At 30.9% G+C, this 23,375-nt stretch overlaps 2 protein-coding genes across 2 annotated transcripts in view; one reads left to right on the forward strand and one right to left on the reverse strand.

Annotated features, from left to right (window-relative positions):
- Positions 1-4,528, forward strand: part of LOC115883316 (vesicular glutamate transporter 2.1-like) — a 38,400-nt gene extending 33,872 nt beyond the window's left edge. Inside the window, exons 16-17 of the mRNA XM_030901661.1 lie at positions 148-271; positions 3,815-4,528. Coding sequence (XP_030757521.1) covers positions 148-271; positions 3,815-4,003 — 313 coding nt within the window. The 3' untranslated portion in view covers positions 4,004-4,528. The remainder of the gene's footprint in view (positions 1-147; positions 272-3,814) is intronic.
- A 275-nt stretch (positions 4,529-4,803) lies between these two features.
- Positions 4,804-22,969, reverse strand: LOC115883285 (dual specificity protein phosphatase 14-like). The gene is made up of 3 exons (XM_030901615.1): positions 22,658-22,969; positions 12,870-13,137; positions 4,804-5,725 (listed from the first exon to the last, which is right to left on the reverse strand). The coding sequence occupies exons 1-3, from the start codon at positions 22,768-22,770 to the stop codon at positions 5,393-5,395; spliced, it is 714 nt and encodes a 237-aa protein (XP_030757475.1). The 5' UTR covers positions 22,771-22,969; the 3' UTR covers positions 4,804-5,392.
- Between the last annotated feature and the right edge of the window lie 406 nt (positions 22,970-23,375).

A 23,375-nucleotide genomic window follows, 5' to 3' on the forward strand; every position in this document is an offset into this window, starting at 1 on the left:
AGACACAAATCGCTGGAGATCCACAAATTGAATTTATACAGATTAAAATCATCCAACAAAAACTATATTTAACCTAGCATCACAGATAACACATGTGTTATCTGTGCTAGCATATTCTACTACCTTAAAGGAAATCGTAATTTTTAGTGTAAATCATCTGGATTTGGCACCACAATTTGCAAGTGTTTTGATGGGCATAGGAAATACATTTGCTACTATTCCTGGAATTGTTAGTCCTATTATTGCAGGATATATTGTTCAAATTCCACCAGTAAGTATCAACTTATTTTTTTTGAGTAGAAAATTACCGTAGTAATTTGATTTATAGCTTAAGTTTGCATATAGAGAATATTTATTAGATATTGTCTGAAATACACACAACCAAATTTATATTGAATCACTCTTTATTTCTGACTAAATTTCTTGCAGGGATAAAAATTGGTATACCACCTTAAGATAACGCTTTTTGTTGTAAATAAACATAATAATAAAGAAGAGACGACTGCTGCGATTTATTTTCTTTTGAATTTTGTGTTCAGTAGTAAAATCACGATTGTCCGGTAGATTGTCCGGTAATTTTCGTTCGATCCAAAAAAATAAAAAAATGCCTTATGTTGGATTAAAAGATGTACAGAGGGAAGAATTATTGCTCTCGCCGAACAAGGAATGCTCCAAAGAGACGTAGCAGAGATAGTAGGCGCTACCAGGGTGATGTAGCTATCGATTATACAACTCTATGTATATTTTTCCTATATAGAAGGATGTGATTAATATTATCGCTTGGTGATAATCACTTGGTGGCCATATTGTAATTGTCATTTTTTGAAATATTAATTCAGAAGTAATTTCTGTCAGTTCTACAAAATATCCCGTCAATTCTTATTACAAAATGGCAGTTATTATAATAAAAATGTTTATGATAAGAACGATATAGGTCTGTATTTTATTTCGTTGTATAATCTTTTGAATACAACTCAATGTTTCCGGATTACCTAATACTTTTACCTGACACTCAATGCGATACCGGCAACACTACTCCTCCTTCAGAGTCGCAGTGTTGCCATGTAACGCATTTTGTGTTAGGTAAAAATATTATTCGGTAATCCCGAAACATCTTGTGATATTACATTCGAAAACACATGCAAGATACTTGGAATTAGGAACACACAAGGATAGGCCCAGACAAAGTCGTCAAAAAGTTACAACTGAACAACAAGACCGCCTTGTTGGCCAAATTGCTAGAATAAATCCCAATGTTTCTCATCCAGAGCTACAAAGACAACTTCTGGCAGCAACAGGTGTTAACGTTTCAGTTGAAACCATAACAAAAAGGCTTCGTGCTCGAGGATTTTACAGTAGGAGAGAGTTACGGATCCCACAGTTATGTCGGCAATATAAAATTGACCGGCTAAATTGATGCATTCAACATCAAAACTGGCCAACTGAGAATTGCCAAAATGTTCTTTTTTTTACGCATTCTCTTTTTTTCTGATGAGGCCTAAGATCAGATAACCATTGAATTCGGGTTCTCAGAGCTCCAGAAGGACGAGCGCGACTTCAGGCTGCCAAATCTGTACCAAGATATAAAGGAGGAACTACAATGTTCTGAGGAGGTATTATACTGGGGGCAAAAACTCCATTGTTACCACTTCAACAAACTTTAACGGGTCGGAGATATGTTGACTTGGTCCTAGACCCAGTCGATAGTCTTTGGAGAGCTATTGGTTATAATTTTAACTTCTTGTACGATAATGCACCTCCCCATACCAGCAGAATGACTAGAGAATGTCTTGAAACGGAAGGGGTTATAGTTTTGGACTGGCCTGCATATTCACCAGATCTAAACCCTATCGAACACTTGTGGGACTAGCTCAAAAGAGGGGTTAGAGCTCGTCGAAACAATCCAGGAAATCTTGCACAGCTTATTGATGCAGCATTAGCAGAATGGGAAAACATACCCCAAGACAACGTTGATAATTTAATAAGAAGCATGTCAGCGCGAATAGAAGCTTGCATAACGGCTAAATGTGGCAACAACAAGGAAAATTATCAATTTTCTTTTTGTTTTTGCTTTTTGGCCATTAAAAATTTAAAGCTTAATTTCTTTCAGAAACCAAAAAAATACCATTTTGTTTATTTTGGGAACTGATTAGTTTTTTTTATTGCTATATGGATTATTTTTTATTAAAAGTCATTGGTAAGGACTGAGCTTTATTCAAAAACACAAAATTTTCATACGTCTCAAAAATTATAAAAAATAATAGATGATTTTCCATATAATATTCCATAAGTTTGGTTGTGTGTACATACTGGTAAAAAATATTATTATATGGAAGAATTTATATTTCTTGTTGATATAGTCTGTGAAACGAATAACTTTGAATTTGACAGTTCCCACGGGCTTTTCTAGTGTTAATTTTATTAGGTTAGCAACTTGCGACCATGCTGACGCAATGCCGTCTCTAATAGAACAGCCTCGGAGCGAGATTTATGACGTCACGCTAACATAATTATTCCTTATATTTGACTATGGCTGAAATCGTACTCCATAGTCAATGTAGATAGTTTTAGTGTTAAGAATAATAATTTTAAAAAATATGTGGTCATCTTTTGACAAGTTTATATTAGTTTATTAATTGCAGTAAACATTATGTGGTTTGGCTTGGTGTGAATATTTTATATGCAATTTTTGGATTATATTCGACACTATATTTTTATATGACACAACACTGATGAAGGCTATAATGTTAGCCGAAAAGTTTTTTTAAACCAAAAAAATAATGAAAAACCTAATAAAAACTTAATCAGCGTTTTTCGCGAACCTAAATCCCAAGAAAATCAAAATTTTAGAATAATTTTACATTATAAATGACAGCGATCTTTATTTCATACGCATTTTTTTTCTATGATATTGTATTATTTGCAAATATAATTTTTAATGATACTTGCAAAATATATGTACATATAAATTTTGTGAATGCAAATAATAATACATCACTATTAGTATATATTGAATGTTTTTTGTTAAATTAGATCGATTTTCAAGCCCCAAAATTTAAAATATATTTTACATTTTACATTATCTTATGTACCTATTCATTATATGTATATTGTAAAACATTTGCTGCATTTGTATGGTTCATAGTTTATTTGCCAAAGTATTTATTACTATAAATAGGTATATATTATATTTATTAACTGTATATTATGTATATTTTATGTAAACTATATCATTTTTAAAATACAAACCAAAAATACGAGGAATAATTATGTTTTCCATGTATTCTACAACATATTTATTAGTCCGTATCTAATTAGCGTGACGTCATAAATCTCGCTCCGAGGCTGTTCTATTACAGACGGCATTGGTCTGATATTTAGAAATGTCAAAAGCTGATGACATTTTACTTTTGACAATTATGCCATTTCGTGTTGATTTTTGCAAGAAGAGGAAGAACTGTCACTTGTTTTATTATTTTCTTTTTCTATTTCAGGTAAGTAAAAAGAGTTACCTATCTGATTCGTTCAGGCACTCAATTTAAAGAATATCAGTAACTTTTTTGACAGAGGGACTTTATATTTGCCATGTTGGTAAAAAATAACGGTCAAAATTCAAAGTTATTCATTTTATAGACTATATTTAGTCAATATTAATATCACAGAAAAGGATGCGATCACAATGCGTTATGAATATTATCTAAACATTTTTTTTTTGGCTAACACGCAAGCAAAAAAAAAATATTTCGCTAAAATACAAGCCTACCATTGCAACCTCGAATCAAAACACTTATTACATTTGATTCTTTATTTTCAGACAGCAGAAGAGTGGCAAATTGTGTTCTTTATAACAGCAGGAATCTACTTATTCGGTGCAATTTTCTATGGTATTTTTGCTTCTGGAGATCTTCAACCGTGGGCAATAGAACAAGAAAACCGAAACACAGATACCATTCAAGAAGAAGGATTTACAAACAGAAGTTATATTCCTGATATAGCCGAATAAAACTACTTTAATAATAACAAACGTTTATTTATTAAAATTTATTATAAAATCTAAAGTTTTATAAGTTGGTCCCGGAATAAAAATAAATTATTACATTTTTTAATATAAAAAATTATATCACATAATAGCAAACTTAAATTAATTTTGTATATAAAAATAGATTATATGTAAAACAAACACATACATTAATAATAGCATACATTTTGTTTAGTTTTCTATTATACAACATATAAATTGTAAAAAAACATACACTATAAAAAGTATCATTGCTATAGGGTGTCAATGATAAATAAAAAAATGCATCCAGTCAAAAATTTCTCCGAAGATCATAAATGTCATTCAGGCATTTTTACGATTTGTTTTATAAATATTTTAAAGTACTTAATGCTATGAATGAAATATTTGCAGAACTTTCGTTTATATTGGTGTTATTAACTACTCACTACTACAAAACTATAGCTCTCTTGTGAAATCAAATTTGTATTTATGAGTGAAGTAAAATAAAGGTCCACCAACCATTTTTCCGAATATTAAAATAATTTCTTTTCAATATCATATTGAGTATAGTCAATCCAGTGCGAGAGTATACATATCAAATATAGTCTATTCAGTGTGAGAGCACATAACTGTAACACTTGTTGTTTGCCATTTGAATTCAAAGGTAGATTATATTTTGATATTTCTTGGGCATCTTCTGTAGAAGTCGTGCCTCCTCTTCCTATGCATATATACAGGATAAGTCAGGTATAAGTGCAAATACAGTACAGTACAGGATACAGTACAGAATAAGTGCAAATATTTTTAGAGGTGGTATATTTCGACCCAAAAGAACACGTCTATAAGCTTTTATTTCGCAAAAAACGATGTTGAAAATCCGTGCACTTCCTTTTAAAGTTTCCTGTATATTTTAGAAAGCTTTTTAGAACAGCCTGTTTACCGCAAATGTTCCCACGGTATAATTTCTTAATCTCTGATCAACGTGTTTCCATGGTTACGGCTTTATTCTATTATTACAGCACTAAAAGAGATGCAGATACAGAAAAAAATCCGGTGACTCTCAAAATGTTTTAAAAATAAATATTTTTTTTAATTTACAAACTTGAAGAACTCAGCTATTTTGTACTTATTTGAAAAACAATAAAGAGGAAATTTGCTTCTTTTACCGAGCCCTAAAAATATTTTTTAAAGAGTCACCCTGTATTACCTTTAGTCACACTGACTTCTATTGATATTTTTCTATTCTTTGAAAAGCTTCAAATTCTTTCGATATACAGCATTTTATAGTTCTTGATTTTAATAGACAACCAATTTACATTATTGGCTAACACAATATCATTGCTGTTTGAAAAATATAAATAATATATTGACAAAAATTGTTGAAATATAAACTTATTTGTGTCGATCTTGCCTATCCCTACGTTTTCTGCTAAACATTCTGATTTGTTTATACTCATCATCGTATACTTCAGGAATCGTAGTTTGTAGGAACTCGTTAAAAACCATTTTAACGGAAGTGGTGTTAAATAGGGCTTGCTCGTATTCGATAAGTTGCTGGAAAAATCCGCAGTTAGGATGAATCCTTGGTCTAATTTTTTTGACATGATTGTATGCTTCCTGAAGTGTTAATTGGTGATATTTCATTAAGTATGCCAGACAAAGTGTCGCCGATCTGCTAACACCAGCCACACAAAAGACAAGTACTCTGCCACCTAGCGATGTTTCCTGGAAAGAAAAAAAATGTTTGTAATATATTGGTTAATAAAACTTAATTATAAATAATATAAAAGCAATAATACAAGCAATTCACTAAATTTCATAATTAATAAATTGTAAAATTAAATATAATTATTTCAATATTATAATAACAGTGGAGTTGTTGGTATTTGTAATTTTAAAATTATTTGCCATGTAATTTCTGTTTTGTAATGCTAAAAATAAATTTTCAAGTATGCATAACTATTTTAAAAATATACAATTATAAAAACTAAGCAAAATCTATATATTTTATTGGCTTCATATTACGTTTGCTGATCAGAAATCAAAAACAATTAGACAAAAAGAGATATAAAAAACTTTGATCGTTTACTTAAAAAGCAGACAGTTAAAGCATGAGGCTGTGGTTAAAGCCATCTCATACAGAAAGTTTATAGTTATATATTCTCAATGAAAATGATCGTTTTTAGAATTCTCCAAACGCCAGTCCACAGTTCAAAGTAAAGTAATTTGGTGGATTGCAGCGAATTAATGACTTTTTTTGCTCACTCTGTTACAATCATAAATAAACAGTCTAGTGCAAAAAACCGCAAGGGATAAGATGACAGATTTTTATTCCAGAAATAACTTGTACAACAACTGCGTTAAGCATAGATGATTTTTCACTTGCATTATTAGACATTAGCCGATCAGTTAACTGGATAAGCTATGATTATTATGCAATTTATCTTCTATTTTTAGATAGAGTACTGCTCTGGCAAACTAAATATATATAAATCTCCCTCTTCATATTATACAGGGTGAGTCTTAAATAAGTGCAAATATTTTTAGAGGTAGTATCTATATTTCGACCCCAGAAACACGATAATAAGGTTTTTTTCGTCGAAAGAAGTAAAATAACTCGGTTATTTTGGATTTATTTGAAAAAAGGTAAAGACAATATATATGATTTCTTTTATCGAGATCTACCAGCCCTGAAAATATTTGCACTTATTTTAGATTCATCCTGTATACCTCTTAAATATTTTCGCACCGTCGCGTCGCTCGCATAGCCTACCCGCCATATTTTGGTCGCGATAGAACCACATCAACTTTTTACGTCTCTTACGTCAAAACTGTCACAGTGACACGTGTCTTCCACGTCAAGTCGCCTTGCTCGAATCTATCGACATTCCAAATTTCATTTAAATCGGACGATTTTTTTATTTGATTCATTGATGACGCTCTAAGATCGTTACCATTTTTGTGACGCTTGGCGACCTTGGCGTGACGCTAGCTCGTGTGTCACGGCTTTGATTTTTACTCCCATCGCGTGTAAAGACGTTTCACTTCAAAAAGTTCGTAAACAGTATGAAATTATGGGTCATCAAAAATAAGTTTAAAACTTCATTCAGAACCTCGCAATTAGTGGAATAAATTAGTGGTTTCATTACACTTAATACTTTTTAGTTTAATACGATCATTCACAATGTTTAAAAAATTCAATTAAAATTAATAGAATATCCTAGCAACAACTTGCATTAGTCACATACTTCAATACTCTTCCTTATAGAATTGGAAGAGTATTTCCTATTCTTCCTAATACTATAAGTATTGAAGTCATGGTTACAAAGTCCCACTTAAGATGGGCTGGTTACGTATGCAGAATGCAAGGAAACCGCATACCAAAATCTTTGATTTACGGTGAGTTTGTAGACAGTAAGATGAGGCCGGGCGGATATAACTCAAGAGGTAGGTACAAGGATATTTTCCACGAAAACTTAAAGGGGATTAACAAGCAGAATGAGTGGGAAGAAGCAGCTCACAATAGAACGGAATGGAGAAGAATTGCGAACTCAGTTAACAGCGACAAGACAAGCGAAGAGGCAACAAGAATGCGGTAGACAGATAACATCACGGCTTTTCAGTCACAGAAAAGCTCATGAAAGAAAACGTCTTGCGTGACCATCTTCTGATGCATGTCAAATACTCGTCAGCGAGTAAAGGCAGTATGTATGTATATGTATGTATTAGTCACATGTATCTTGTATCCATAGAGTAAACCTAATATTTCGATTATAAAGCAATCAACTCAATGACTAAAGAATCCAAGGACAAATAACACCCGAGAGCAAAATGTGACCATGTCACCAAACAGTGCCGTAGCACATATTTTTCTTAACCTAGCTGTTTGAAGCAATATTTATATTTTTTGATAATTGTTTTGACTACGCCTATGGTGTATCATCCTAATTAATTACGAAAAAGACGTATTAAAATGTTAACAAAAGGTACAAAACTAGTATCGACGTATAGCACATATCAAGTACATATAGATGTTAATTGAAATTGAAAAATAATTATCGAATTCAATAAGAAAACGCTAAAAACTTGGAGTGGACTATTTATTTACCTATGAAACGTAACTCCTGGCTCATTCTTATCGCTGCTGCTTTTACACTTGAAAGCTGAACAACTAATCACCATTGTAATAAAGTTTATACAAAGTTTACTACACACAAACTATTAAAAATCGCTAAAATTGTCGCTGATGACCAAATGATGACTCACTGTTTGCCACCAAAAGAAAGGTCTTAAGGTCACAAATTCCGCTGCAGCCCGTATAGGGGCGTTACATGTCCTTATAATTCTTTAGTCATTGAATTATCTTTTGATTTCTAACCACAATTTCTCTTGACGAAAGATAACCAAAGGCCAAAATGACATTTCTCGCAAATTTTGAAGTATAATTAGTGGAAAAGTTAAAAGTTTGAGGGTGCATCCATACTATCCTAAAAACGGCGTATCGGCGTAACGGCGTAACGGCGTAACGACCTTGAATCGATTTCCAGTAATTCTATTGGCTGAAATTTTTAACAGATGAATTTGAGAGATAAAATTTCTGACAGATGAATTTTTCAGCCAATAGAATTACTGAAAATCTATTCAAGGTCATTACGCCGTTACGCGGATACGCCGTTTTTAGGATAGTGTGGATGCACCCTGATAACTTTTTTTACTAATTGAAAATGTCTACCACTAATTTTGACGTTCTGACTGCTTACATTGAAATTAGAGGAACAAACTTCTATGCTAATTGAAACCACTCATTTATTGCGATGTTCTGAATGAAGCTTAGAGAGAACTAATTCAGCCTCTCCATTAAAAAATCATTAAAATATTGTAGTAAGCATTAGGTATTGTTTTTGTAGGACTTTGCGATCGTTTGTCATCTAACCCCTTGTTTATATGTCTACATTGTCTACATCATACATATAATTAAAAAAAAACTAAAAAATGCGTCAAATATTATTTTAATACTCAAAGCACCAACACTACCATGAAACATTAATTGTATTTGAACATTTAAATTTAATAAATTTTCACAATATATCTAAATATACATTGACATAACGATAATTTAAGACACGAGTCAACAATAATTGTCCTATAATAAATGTAGTGAGATGTTCACGGCTTTGATATGAAATGTAAATAATTGTAAATCAGGTGGGCTCCAATACTGGCAAGCTTAAATTCGTGTGACTAATCGCTTGCGAAAAGCTAGGTATTTTCGTGTTGTACAGAAAAAAATACCTTGAGTGATATTTCTGACGGTTTTATTTTGCTGATGACTGTCGTAAAGCCTTAATTCATGTGTTCGTCGGTTATTGCTGGTTGTTTATCATAAACTTTGCCAGAAGACTACGTTTATTGTTTACATGTGTTGTTGAGAGGTTTTAGTGCCAATTTTCATTATACAAAATAAACATATATATTAAAAAAAATAACGTCACGCTTGTGCTACGATAGCTTTTTTTAGAACATTTAAGAGGCTCTAGATGACTAATATTGAATTCTTTTTAACGGTTTATTTCAGTTCTTTAATATCTATAAATTTTCCTACTTTTGAATTCTCAAGAACCTGGAAGACTCCATCAGTAACCTGGAATGGGAATGGGACTTCTCCAACTGTCTAAGATACTCGAAAATAATTCTCAGAATTTACTACTTAGAAAAATAATTGATTTTCATTGATTTAAGGAAGAACAATATTCGTATTGTCACGGGAGTTTTAACAGGACTCTGTCTCCTCAACGATTGTTGATTTTTTTTTTAAATGGAACCCCTGTATATTATTGCATAATTCAATAATTCCTTCACTGCTAAGAAAAAATCGTAATACACATAATGTACCTCAAACCAACCTGAATTATTGACTTTTGAAAATATCACTTAAACAATTCAATTTAATTCATTTCGATGTGTTCGGTTTCATTTAACGAAGCCATTTTGCAAAAACTTTGATATTTTATAATATTTGACATTTGTTCTCAAGTTGGCATTTATAGATGTATAAAATGAAATTAAAGCAAGTCTGGAAATTACAAAATTCTCGTTTAACATTCCAAAATCAAAACTTCATAATAATTCGGAAATGGTTGAATTTAGGTGCATTATGTGTATTACGATTATTGCTTAAAAATGAAGGAAGAATTGAAATATGCAATAATATATAGGGGGTTGCATTTAAAAGAAAATAAATTTTGATGTGCCACAACTTTATGGCCGACTCTGTATACTTATATTTACTACTAGTTAATAGACATTTAAAAACCCTATAACTTTTGCAGTACCTTCTATATTTTACTTGATAATCGACTGTTTCCATACATATCATCGACCCTGTATACTTAATCTAAGGTTAAACCAGTATTAAATTAAACATCATAAAATATCCAGTCATTCACACAATTTCCATTAATATCAATATACAAGGTGAGTCTTAAGTAAATGCAAATCATTTCAGGGGTTTTATTGATACATCTCAATAAGAGAAACGTATTTTCTCTTTACCGTTTTTCAAATAACACCAAAATAACTAAGTTATTAAAAAAACTGATTTTGAAAATTAAAAAAAAATTATTTATTTTTTAAAAAATTAGCCATGATAGCCACCGGATTTTTTCTGTATTTGCATCCCTCTTAGGGTTGCCAACCGTCCTCTATTCCAGAGGACGGTCCTCGTTTTGATCTCACTGTCCTCTTTTCTCTCACGTCTTGAAAAAGTCCTCTTTTACATGCCAAACTCAAAATCTAAAAAATATTCTTCTATCGCCACAATGCTTTAAAAAATTGTTAATCTATTTACGCTACTACCACTCGTTTGTACAGTTGAAAATGAGAAATGAAGAAATATTTATGTACAAGAAATATGTGTGGAAGCGATAAACATGATTAACTATTTTGGGTTTACTTGCTATTAGCTTCTGTTTCGAAAAAAAAGTTTTGTTGAAAACGGTTGGTTGTATTTTAACATGTTTTGAGTATAAATAATTTTAAGAAAGTAAGAAAGACCATCAATCTATAGTGTCTTTTTTACCCTCTCGTCCTTTATTTTTTAGCCGACCATACCAACAGGTATGGTAGGCTAAGATTGGCAAAAAAAAAAGTTTTTAATTTCACTCAAAATAAGTTATTTGGGTTATAAATGACCTAAATCCTAAATACAAAATATTTTCATAGTGTCTGTCTGTCTGTCCGTCTGACCGTCTGTCCGTCTGTCTGTAACACGATAACTGAAAAACCGCTAAACCGATTATAACCTAATTTGGCACAAAAATACTGTGTCACCCGAGAACCTGGCCATTAGTTGGTGGGGGTGGAGGGTTGGTAAGGAGGTATGGGAGGGGGTTAAAAATTTTAAAAAATCGTCACTCCAAAATTACAGTAGCTAGCGAAACGCGGTTTTCAATTTAAGATTAGGAATAATATTTACAACAAAATTTGTAATAACATCAAAATCAGTCAAAGTCGCAGTTTTTGAGATAATTGAAACTAAAAGAACTGCCTACCAACTTTTTATTAACATATTTTAGTATGGGCAATTTTTTTTATTTTGAAAGTTGACAACCCTACTCTTTGTGCCGTAACCATGGTAATCTCAGAGATTAAGAATTTAAATCTTTTTTGCGAAAAAAAAACTCATAGCCCAATCAAATACTCCACCCCAAAAATATTTGCACTTATTTAAAACTCACCCTGTATAATACTGCAATTAATATTTTTAAACATGTTTACCACTTTTCAGTCAAATATCTCAAAAATCGAAATAACATTTTACTCGTTTTGTGGACCATTCACTAAACAGTCTATTTAGAAACTCCCAACAAAATGAATCACATCTCTTTATTTTGTATTTATTTTTAGGGACCCATGAAAAGTCAAAGCATTCCTGGAATTCCCGACACATCCTGGAATATAGGACGGCCGGCGTCGCGTCGATACGAGTGAAAAAAAAGTCAATCTCGTGTAGAAATTATTATTTTGTTTATTCGAGAATTCAAGACGTGAAGATGGGTTAACTGGACGATTTAGCAGAAATATTAAGGATGCTCAAATGTCCTCAAAAAGACGCCTTGATTCTATTTTCGTAGAGAAATAAATTAAAAGGGTATTAATCTTAAGGTGTCTTTATTTAATAATGTATCATAAACACACATCTGACCATGAACTGAGCTTTTAGATTTCAACTGTACTTTCTTAACTGTACTTAAAAATTTCACACAATTTATTAGACAACAAATTTTGAATTGTACTAAAATAATTAAATTTCTAATTTTAATAAAAAATTATTACAATTTTGTTACAATTACTAAATAAACGTTTTTCATTTTCTTATTAGATTTAACAACTCTGGTAAACTGTTTTTTCTTTAAAAAAAACTATACTAAACTACAAAAACGGCATTTTTTTAAATTGTTTTTAAAGGTTCAATAGTAGATGCATTGTTTTATTAGGAGTAAAATGATACTTTTTGTGGTGAGGCTGTGCGTTTTTGAAGTCCGACGAGTCTATCAAATGGTATGAAAAATATCGAGGGTTAAAAATCAAGAGTTGTATTCATTTCTGGAGAAACAAGAAGTGACCGAAAACAGTTGAATACGTTGATCAATACTAATTTATGTGATACTAATGTGACATTACACTATGTGATAATGAATTAATAAAAACGTTATAGGGGTGAACCACTTTTGAGAAACACCCAGTATAGTCCATCGAAATTCTACCAACTACCGCTACTTCTACTGCCTCTAGTTTATAAATTGAAATAATATAATTTCTGAATAAATAAAAAAGTGTATAAGACTTCTAATAAAACCAAGATACTTACTTGGTCAATTATATCAGCTACTTCATCAAAATATGTCGATATAGCCGCATCACAAGAATCCCTTACATTCACTTTATGGTATGCTACAGCATTACTCAATGGGCTGTAAGGTAATTCGGGGGCTGCACAGATAATACAGCTGACATCCAGAGCTTCGATAACTTGAGGAATGACGCATGTGGCAGAGGTAAGAATCAAATTTTCAGTCAGTATAGAGATATTGCTGCTGTTGGAAATCAGTTGCAATCTGGATAAGATTGGGTTGAAGCTGAAACAAAAAAAATGAATTATATAATGATAAAAAGGTTAATTTTTCTTGGTAAATATTCTTAGCTAATATTCATCAATAAATGTAAAATTGTCGTAGAACATATTTCAGGATATCTAATGTATTATGACAGATGTTATCTCTATTTCTATTTCTGGAATCTTCGAAATGCAGAATTTTTAAAAGTTCACCACTTTTAACTAGTAGGCTTTCTGAACTTTATTGATGATCTGCCCCTAATGGAACTCGAAAACATAATTTTCAGCATTTTTTTGCAGCCTCTTTCGAGAATAATTGAATAGCTAACCAATATCCAAGCCGCTGGCCACCGAGGCCGCCAGACTTAGTACCTATGGATATTTATCTTTGCGAAAGACTTAAAGTTGATTCTCACTATTCCTACCGTTCTTTACTACCTTCCGTTCCCATTCCATATCCGTTCCATATCCGCTCCGTATTTTTTATTGCATTGACGCTATACGTAACCTTCCGTTCCGTATCAGTTCCATACTTTTTATTGTAGAATTTATATCATTACGAAAGTTTTATTTTAAAAATGTGTGTATTTTGAAAAAGGTAATAGATTTAATTAGGAGGTGAAAGAGTAAATAAATATCAGCAAAATGTTAACAGAGCTGGTACAAATGTAAGAACTTGACAACGCTGTTTCCGATACGCTTTAGTCCGTCTGCCAAAAATATGTATGGAAGGAAAGGATATGGAACGGAAGGGAAACGGAACGGATAATGTGCATTGTCCTATTCATTTACTATTTACAATGATATAATATTTTACATAAACGGAAGAGAGCTGATACAGAAGGTATAGTAAGAATCAACCTTAAAGAAGACGAAGAATCTAGACGTATATGTTATGTGAGGGTATCTTTCTCCTTCACTGAGTTAATGAATTCCGCGAGAATTGTTATAAAATTCTACATCTCTCATTATAAATATTATTTTCGTTTTAATAGCTGCTCATATTTTTCTGCATTACGGCCGGCACTGTTCCAAGCCTATACTTATTCAAAGTGGGCGAATTTTTAAAAACTCTATATCTCAAAGAGGAATCAAGCAAAATATCAAGTTTGCTATAGGGTAATTTTAAATTATTTTGAATGAATTAAAAATATACGGGTGTCCCATATAAAAATCAAATTTTCTGTTGATAATTCTTAAATTATTAATTTAAAAAAATATATATTTAAGCCACTAAATTCGACGAAAAAAGGTGCTTTGCTTGTTTTTTATATAAATACAAAATTTTCCATATCAAAAAAGTTACAGCGATTTGTTAAAAATGCACATTTTTGAATAACATCCCGTAATTCCGAAATGGTAACAGATATCGATGTGCGGTTTTTACCATCAGGTTTTTGATAAAATTGAGCTCCAGACACCGACATTAGTTTTTGTCTATAAATCTCCTATAGACAAGGGTGTTTCCCTTTAAAAGTGTCCAATTTGGCCCAACCTGCACAAAACACAATTTTTTATTTTTTTTCCACACATTAAAATAAAAAACTTACTACTACTACTACTTACACATTATTTTTCCGATAAAATCACGGACAGAATATTTCAAAGGCGGCTCTTATACTAGATACTGCCAACAAAAAAAGTATCTTTTAACGAACACTAACCTTCCCAAACCAACAGAATTAAACATCCTGAATGTTGACAAAAATAATTTTGACAGCCTTGAAATAAGTATGCATGCCCTCGAAAATGACATTAATAAGGGGATTTAATCTTTCTATCGAGGATTTTCTGGTCTTTCAGTTAACGCGCCTTGTCATTTGTCAAACATCAGTTTACTTTTTTCAGATCTTGAAACGAAGAATGACGTGTTTGACGGGAGGAATTTTTATTGGCTCATTAGCCAAAACAACATTTCGGAATGGAATTCCGAACGATCGGTTTTGTTTACGCATATTTTTGAAAAATTTCGAAATCAAAACATATTTCCGTTGCGAAAAGTTTCCGTTGGAACATTTGAAAATATAATAATCTCCCAAAAGTATGTAAAAAATTAATGTTATGAAATATATTGCATATGGTGACTTTTCTAATTACTATATAAATAGTAGTCGTAATAGTAAAAGATCACATTCTTTATTTTTTGTTCTTAAATCTTAACAACTTCGATTTTTTCGGTTAATATAGTACTAGAAGAAATGGTACCATTAGATAGCTTTGTTCATATTGTTTTTTACATTTATTTATTTTAATACTGTCTATCCAGAATCTATATCTTAATAATTAATTTTTGAATAATGTGACCATATGCATTTAGAATTTATTTATAATTTTATCTTTTAGTATGCCATATAACATACTTCGATACTTCTGACCATAATCCTTATGATACCTTAATATAAGTACTGGCCAAACCAGCTCCAAAACTTATTGCTACCTTTACACGCTTGTCAGTCTACCCTAAGTAAGTGTCCAAAAGCACCAGCATGTAACTGGTGAGTTTGGATCCTATGTGCTTGGAAAAACTTTTTTCCCGTCTGGTAAATTATGGACTCTTAGAATATAGAACGTTTACGCTGGTTGCAATGCATTTACATGTTAGTAACCAATTAGTACATTAGTACTATCTTGAAAAAGACTATGAACAACATTCCTCATAATATTTTCCAGAAAAAAAATGACAGCTCTATCTTCATTTCCGAACCAATTCTGATAATATTTTTCCGTTCGTGTGGTATATTCACATTATTTACAAGCATTTAAATTACTTCCAAATCCCTTGGCATTTATAATAGTCCTTCGTCTTGTGGACGCTTGGCAAGTCTCTTTCCAAGACTTGGCAAGCATGTAAAGGTGGCATATAAAAATTACTAGACTCGCATTACGTAATAGGTAGCATTACATAATATTTCATAAGTACCATACTTTCCCTGTACGAAACAGTTTATTAAAAAAGTTTTAATTCACAGGAAAATTGTATTTTCTGTCAGTTTTAGATGTCATCTGTCGAAACATTTCTTGGTTTGTTGAACATCAGATTTCATCTAAAGTTTTCTATTAAACATCTCATCTACTCGTAATAATTGTCTTAAGTATTACAGATGGGGATTCTAACCTTTGGTTTAAAATTATATTAAATCTCAGTTTTAATCATCTGCTTTTTTTGTCTATAGACTTGGTGCATTCTCCGCCGGTGCTACCACCATCGGGAAATATCGTAAACAACCGGTATATACAAAAACAGGGAAGTTGGATATCCGGGAAAGTTGACTGCATCACCACCAACCACGTAATTACGCCCTCCTATCCGTGTTAAAATTTTTTTCAAAACCATAAACGAGTTCGGTTTTTTTTCAGTTAATTTTTCCTAGCCTCGTACCTGAGTGTTTTATAGTTTCAATAACTGCACTAGCAATAAACTAGTATATTTAAATAGTATGACAAAGCCACGATTTTAATATTATTTCAATGCGATCAACATCCGAACTGCGTGAAATACAGAGCGAAAACTTCTGATTTCTGCCGTATCGAGCGCTGCGGTCGGAATTTTCAAACTCAATTGAAACGCACTATCCATCAGTACTAAAACTAAAGTATTTTGATGTATTGTGGTGAATTAGTGTTTTATTTTGCTGTTGAAACTATGCATTGCTGTTTCCTGCTCTAGTGTTATAACTCTCTGGTTCTGGCATACAAATTTAGACCATAAAAATAATATTGAAGGTACAACACTGAAATATAATTTAAAATATCTCTTTCGAATTGAAATGTTGACTTTTGACAATTTATAATAATTTTATTACAACGTTGCATAATTATTTTATAATCTACATAGTATGAAGTTATAAGTGCCAATGTACTTATTTAATAATCTAAAAAGTCTGTTCTTTCTTAACACGGTTAAATCGAAATTTTAACACTGTTAGACTTTCTATGGCGCCTCTTCTATTTCATAGACAACATAAATCACATTGGTCCAATTGGATTAATCCAGTTTGGTGACATATCGGATTAATTTGTAGTAAGAGTTATAAAAATAATCGGAAAATAACTTAATCCTTGACACAATAAAGTACCTATTTTTAACACATATTATAAAAACTAGATTTTTCTATTTCCACTAAATTTTGTGACAATTGACATTATTGACATTATTTTCATAAACACTGTTATGTCTTCAAAATAATTATAGATATACTTTTAAAATCCTAGGTTCGGGTACAGGACTTTGAAGCTATTCATTTATCTTTGTGACACTTCTCACTTCACACACTCTTTGTACTTCTCTTTTAACTTATACAGGGTTAGTCTTAAATAAGTGCAGATATTTTTAGGGGTAGTATATCTCGATAAAAGAAACATATTTTCTCTTTAATAATACTTTGAAAAATATACGTTTTAAAACTAAATCTTAATTAACATAAAAACGATTTATTTTGGGAATAGGAAAACGTACAGTCAAAAAGTAACGAATTGAAAAACCCTTTCACTAGTGAAAGGTGCTTTCACTATTTGAAAAAAAGATTTATAATTTTTAATAGCTCAATTCCATGGCAGCTACCGCCATTATTATATGACATTCAAACAATTTAATTTTTGAAATAGATAGTCACATGTCTTATGTCTTGTCTTTAGGTCTTTATGTCACAGTGGCTGTGGTAATCACTAAATTTGACTTTTAGGTTATACAATTTTTTTTGACAGTCAAAAATGTTTAATATTTTTTTTTCTCAAAAACGGTTAATGTTAGGTATAGAGTGTTTTATATCAAAATTCATAAAATTTTACAGAGTTTAATTTTGTAATAAAAATGTGGGCACCCATTTAAAATAAGAAAGTTGCTGTCAACTTTCGGTATTTCCGGAAGTGCCGCCATATTGAAAATATTTTTAAACGATACATCACGTTGTAAAACAATGATGTGCAAAAAATCTCTGATCTAGATATTGTAGTTTTCTAGAAACTTCTAATGCACTCTGTCAGTTTCATATCTGCTGATCGGAACGATATATTTGATTCTTTTGTCCACTGAGAATAGTAATATGAAATAATGTTCTATTTAAGTATTAATTATTAATTGAAAAATACAGCCCATAGTACTCGATATTGATCTGGAAATCCGTCTTCCAGATTAAGTCCAAATAAGATTTCTCGTTTACACGAAAATAAATCTTTTGGTTGATATTAAATTCTGCATAAACTGAATTGTGACTTGACTAAAAAAAATTATAGAATTAGTTGGCAGTCTAGTCAGCTACTACTTAGACAATATAGATTACTTTGATAGAATTAGGTTGAACGGTCTTGAATTAATCAGTGGTATTAGTTATAAAAATAATATAAAATAAAATATTAATCCTTGACACAATAAAATAGTTTAGCTTATGTATATTTTTAGTAAAATGTAAGTTAGGATTACCATGAAAAATTTTACGTTATTTCTATTTAAAAATTTTGTTTTTTATAATTTTTTTTTATATAGAATTTTTCGATTTGTTGTTTTCCTACAAAGTTATTTCTATATAAACAATATATTATATTGTCATTTTGGTACACCCTATAATATATGTAAATTATTTTGTAGGAAAACCAAAAATTGAAAAATGTTTCTTTTATAAAATAACATCACTTCCTGAATTTTTTCACATTTATGGATTTACGCCCTGTAGGTATATTTTTTATTGATAAAATCTATTATCAAGTTAAATAATTTGAAGAAACTAAGAAACCTACAAAGATGTTTGAACTAGACTATATTCGAGACTAGATTTATTATTGCACGTTTCTGAAGCCAAAACATGCATTTCATTCAACTCCGGAAGCTGGATTATGAAAAACTACTTTCTAAAAATAGCGTCCAAAGAATGCAAAACTCAAATTCCAACACACATATGCATAAATACGCGTCCCAGAATCTTCGCTAAAAATAAGTAATATAGTTTGCAAATTTCAAACAGGCTTTCAGAAACATAGTAACATAATTAAACTGTTCAACAGAACAAAATGGAATGTATGTACATAAGTAATGAGTTACACCTTTAGTTTCATTACACCTACAACAGCTTGTAAAACATTTTTAAAATTATCTTATGATTAATTTTATTTATTGTCAATATTTTTACAGTGTAATTCATAAATTTATATAATATGCGCCAAACTCCTCAGTTCGTGTTTTTTAACTAAAAATTACTATACAGTTAATTTCTATTTAATTATGGATATTTTTCTAATTATAGATCGCTTTACGTCAGGGCCTATTTTACCATAAGACCCATAAGGCTCGGGCCTTGGGCCGAGCCCTATTTTTTTCCTTTATTGGAAAATAGGGCCCGACCAGATGAAAAATAAACCCTGCTCTACGTCTCTTTTTTTAAAGGTAAGCGTAAAAGTAGGTATACTATTACTATCGACAAGGAAGTTTTATGATCTATACCATTAAATAAAAATACTAAACTGCCCCCATTCACTGGGCGATTTTGTGGCAACCAAGTTGAGCAATAAAATTGCTTCTAAATTTCTTGGGAATTTGGTTGCTTGGAACATGGAACAGACCATTTATAAGGCGACATTCAAGCAATTTGGTTGTCAAATTGCCCAAATCGAGAATTTCCGACACTCTCCTGTTCACGTGTACTAAATAATAAAAATAGTTGAGCAACCCGGTTTCCGACGTCCACTGATTTGGCGATCCTCGTACAACCTCTTTAAATTGCTGACAATCGCAACCCGATTCGCCTTCCACATTGTAAATCAAAAGATTGCTTGGCAACCACAAGAAGAGGAAGAGTAAATCAATGGAATGATACCTCCTTATAAATAAACATAATTTAAAAAGTTTAACTTTATTCAAATGTATTCACAGTGTATTTTGAGAATCTAACATTAGAACCATATAATACCCGATCCCGACCTAACCAACTCCGCTTTATTACAAGCCTCATTAACATACAATTGAATCATATAACACATATTTATTTTTAGCAGCAGTCACGAACGCTAATTTCATGGAGATTAATTGATGCTGATAAAACTAGATCGATATTAGACAAGCCCAAGACAGAAATACTTCATATTGCATTTATAAGTATCGTTAACTAAATAAATATATTTATAAATATGAATAAAAAAATAGATATCTATTTATTTATATTCTATTTGTCTTAAGTATATATATATTTTGTATTTTAAGGTGTGGATATTCTCGTGAGGGTTTTCTCGCTTATGAGTAGACAGGAATCTCAGAGTATTCACGGGTTTTAGTTTTCTTTTCTTGTGAAACCAAAGATGCCCAAAAACAAAATATGTTGATAACCAGTTTCATAACCCTTTAGCTTTAGTAATACAGGGCGATTTTGATGTGGATTTTGCTTGTGTCATATTTGTCTGACAACTTATCAATAAGCTATTCAAAAACGGATTCTTGTACAATTTCTACATTGAAGGCAGTCTGGCTTAGTTTTTTCTTAATATATTTGCAATGATTCAATACCGACCAATGGTCATTTTAGGGACACCCTGTACTTTTTTAAAAATTTCACTTGTCTTTCTCAAAAATACAAAACAGAATGAGTGTAGTATTAGTGTTTTATTTTTCTATAAATATAGAAAATTCAATCTGGTAAATTTAAAAAATATATCAATTTAATAAATAATTATTACTAAATTATAAATATTAATTATAATATTAATGATGGTTGTATTTTAAGTTGAGTTTTAGAGATTTAAAAAAAATAATTATGATTATAAAGTCGATTTTTTAAATTTCTTTTATATGAAATATCTCCACTAAAATCGAACTTTTAAAAATTATAAAATCTGTTTTCAGTAAAAATCGGGAAATCCACAGACCACAGACTCAAATTCCACAATATCTTTTAACTGAACACAAATTGTTCATTTTCAATTATTTTCTCAGAGATTAAAGTATATGTCCAAAAAAACCTATAAGAAACTTGCTTTGTGGATTCTAAAACCGTTTAATAGGCATACAGAACTAATATTTCCATTGTTTTACTGTAATATTAAGATATAAAAAATATGCATCTAATCTATACTAATATATAAAATCTTTAAGTGACTGACATACTGATTAATCACAATCCTGCTCAAACCACTCAACGTAAGAAGCTCAATTTTGGCATACATATTGATTCTAGGGTATAGAGGTTCGATAAGAAGGGATTTTTCGAAATTCCAGTTCTAAGAGGGTGAAACCAACGACATCTAAATAAAGGGTGAAACCACCCCTCAAATATTACAATATTTTTTATTTAAAAAACGGCCAAGTTTCCGAAAAAACGCTTAAACACGTATATTTTATTTTGTTTTTTTACATATTTTTAAGATTTTTTAAAAATGTATACAGGGTGTTTCGAAAAATCTGGTCATTCTAGTCACGCTAGTATTATATAAAATTCTCGTCTCACAGTTTTAGTTACTATACTCCTCGGAAACGACGCGACCGATTTTGATGAAATTTGATATATTCAGTATATCTTAGAATAGGTTGTTATTTATTTTTTATATCCATAAGTGATAAGGATGGCCCATCCCAATTTTTTTTTTATTTTTTGGACAAATTTTTTTAATTTTATTTTTTTATGATGTGGTATTAAAAAATACATACAACGCTAAATTCTCACCCTAATCTAACCTAACCCCTATTTTTTAATAGCGATATTAGTAATTCAATAATGCTCAACCACGTGAATAAAATTGACTGTTATCCGATAAAAAATATTTATATGGCAAAACAACATTTGCCGGGTCAGCTAGTATAATAGATATATTTTTCGCCTTTTATAAATAAAAATAAAAACAATAAAAAATAGTAAAAAAATATTAAATAAATAAAATAATTTGTCTCAATATTATCGAGTAAGAAACAAAATAAAAAATACAAAATAACAGTTTTAAATTTACCTTGCATTCGATTGGTCATTTAAGCTTTCATCCAGAATTCCTTGTAGGAGAGAATTATTTTTTAACCTTGATTTCCACGATTCTCTTCAGAAATCAGTCGCTCTATTTCCATGTTTTTAGTATAAATAAAAGCAATTCACAAAATTTGTTCGAGATACAGTAAAAGTTTGTGCGAAATTAGATACAGTAAAATAATAATATAATTATTATTATTAAATAGTAATATTTTCATTTTTTTTTACTGTGATATTAAATTCATTCTCCGTAAAGAAACGAAAAGAAGCATTACTACTTCCAAAATATAGGAAAGACAAAGAAATATTTCTGAAGAAGCATTATATTAAATGCAAAAGGTCGTGTATAAATAAATGAAAAAGATTTTTGTTTTAATTGATCCTAGCCACAACACCCAAGAAATAACAAACTTGTAATATTAAAGTGATATTTAAAAAAAGAATATTAGGATATATTTTCGCCTTTTATAAATGTCTTTAAATTTGCTTTTTTGATATTAAAAAAATAGTAAATAAAAAAATATAAAATAAATAAAATAATTGGTCTTCATATTATCGAGTAAGCAACAAAAATAAAAAAATACAAAATAACACTTTTAAATTTACCTTTGATTCGATTCATCATTTAAACTTTCATCCAGAATTCCTTGTACGAGGGAATTACTTTTGAAACCTTGGTTTCCACGATTCTCTTCAGAAATCATTCGCTCAATTTCCATGTTTTTAGTATAAATAAGAGCGGTTTTCACAAAATTCGTTAGAGATACAGAAAAGCCTTGTGCGAAATTAAAAAGTCACCAAACTGTTCGACGAAGGAGAGCCAAACAAAAACTGAGTCACGGAATCTCGCGTTCACCTGGAATTTTTCGCTGTGAGTCGTCGTTTTTTGCCCGCGCTCTCCCTGTTGAGGGAGACATGCGCCCAAAGTAGCGCATTCCAACAGGAGACAGGATTGTAAATAACGAGCGACGCGGCCGAATTCCTTTCAGTGTTTTCAATATTTTCAGCTGAAAACGACGGAAAGTCGAGCGGCGCCGACAGCCTGGAATTTGCACAAAACAAAAATACATACTATGTATTTATCTAATTTAATTTTAAAATAGTAAAGAATTGCAAAATAAGACACTAATTCACAACTTATTTCTTTTGGTGTATTGTGGAAAATTAGTATTTTATTTTGCTGTTGTAATACCAAATGTGGGGTAATCACCGCAACCTTAAAGATCTATTGTGTCCCCCCATTCTAGGAGAGACATGGCATTTCCAATCCTCCTCTTACAACAGATGTTCTTCCTCCGAGGGTGTACAGGGTGGCTCGAATTCG

Source organism: Sitophilus oryzae, unplaced genomic scaffold (assembly GCF_002938485.1).
Source record: "Sitophilus oryzae breed Bouriz unplaced genomic scaffold, Soryzae_2.0 scaffold_1869_pilon_pilon, whole genome shotgun sequence".
Classification (NCBI taxonomy): domain Eukaryota; kingdom Metazoa; phylum Arthropoda; class Insecta; order Coleoptera; family Curculionidae; genus Sitophilus; species Sitophilus oryzae.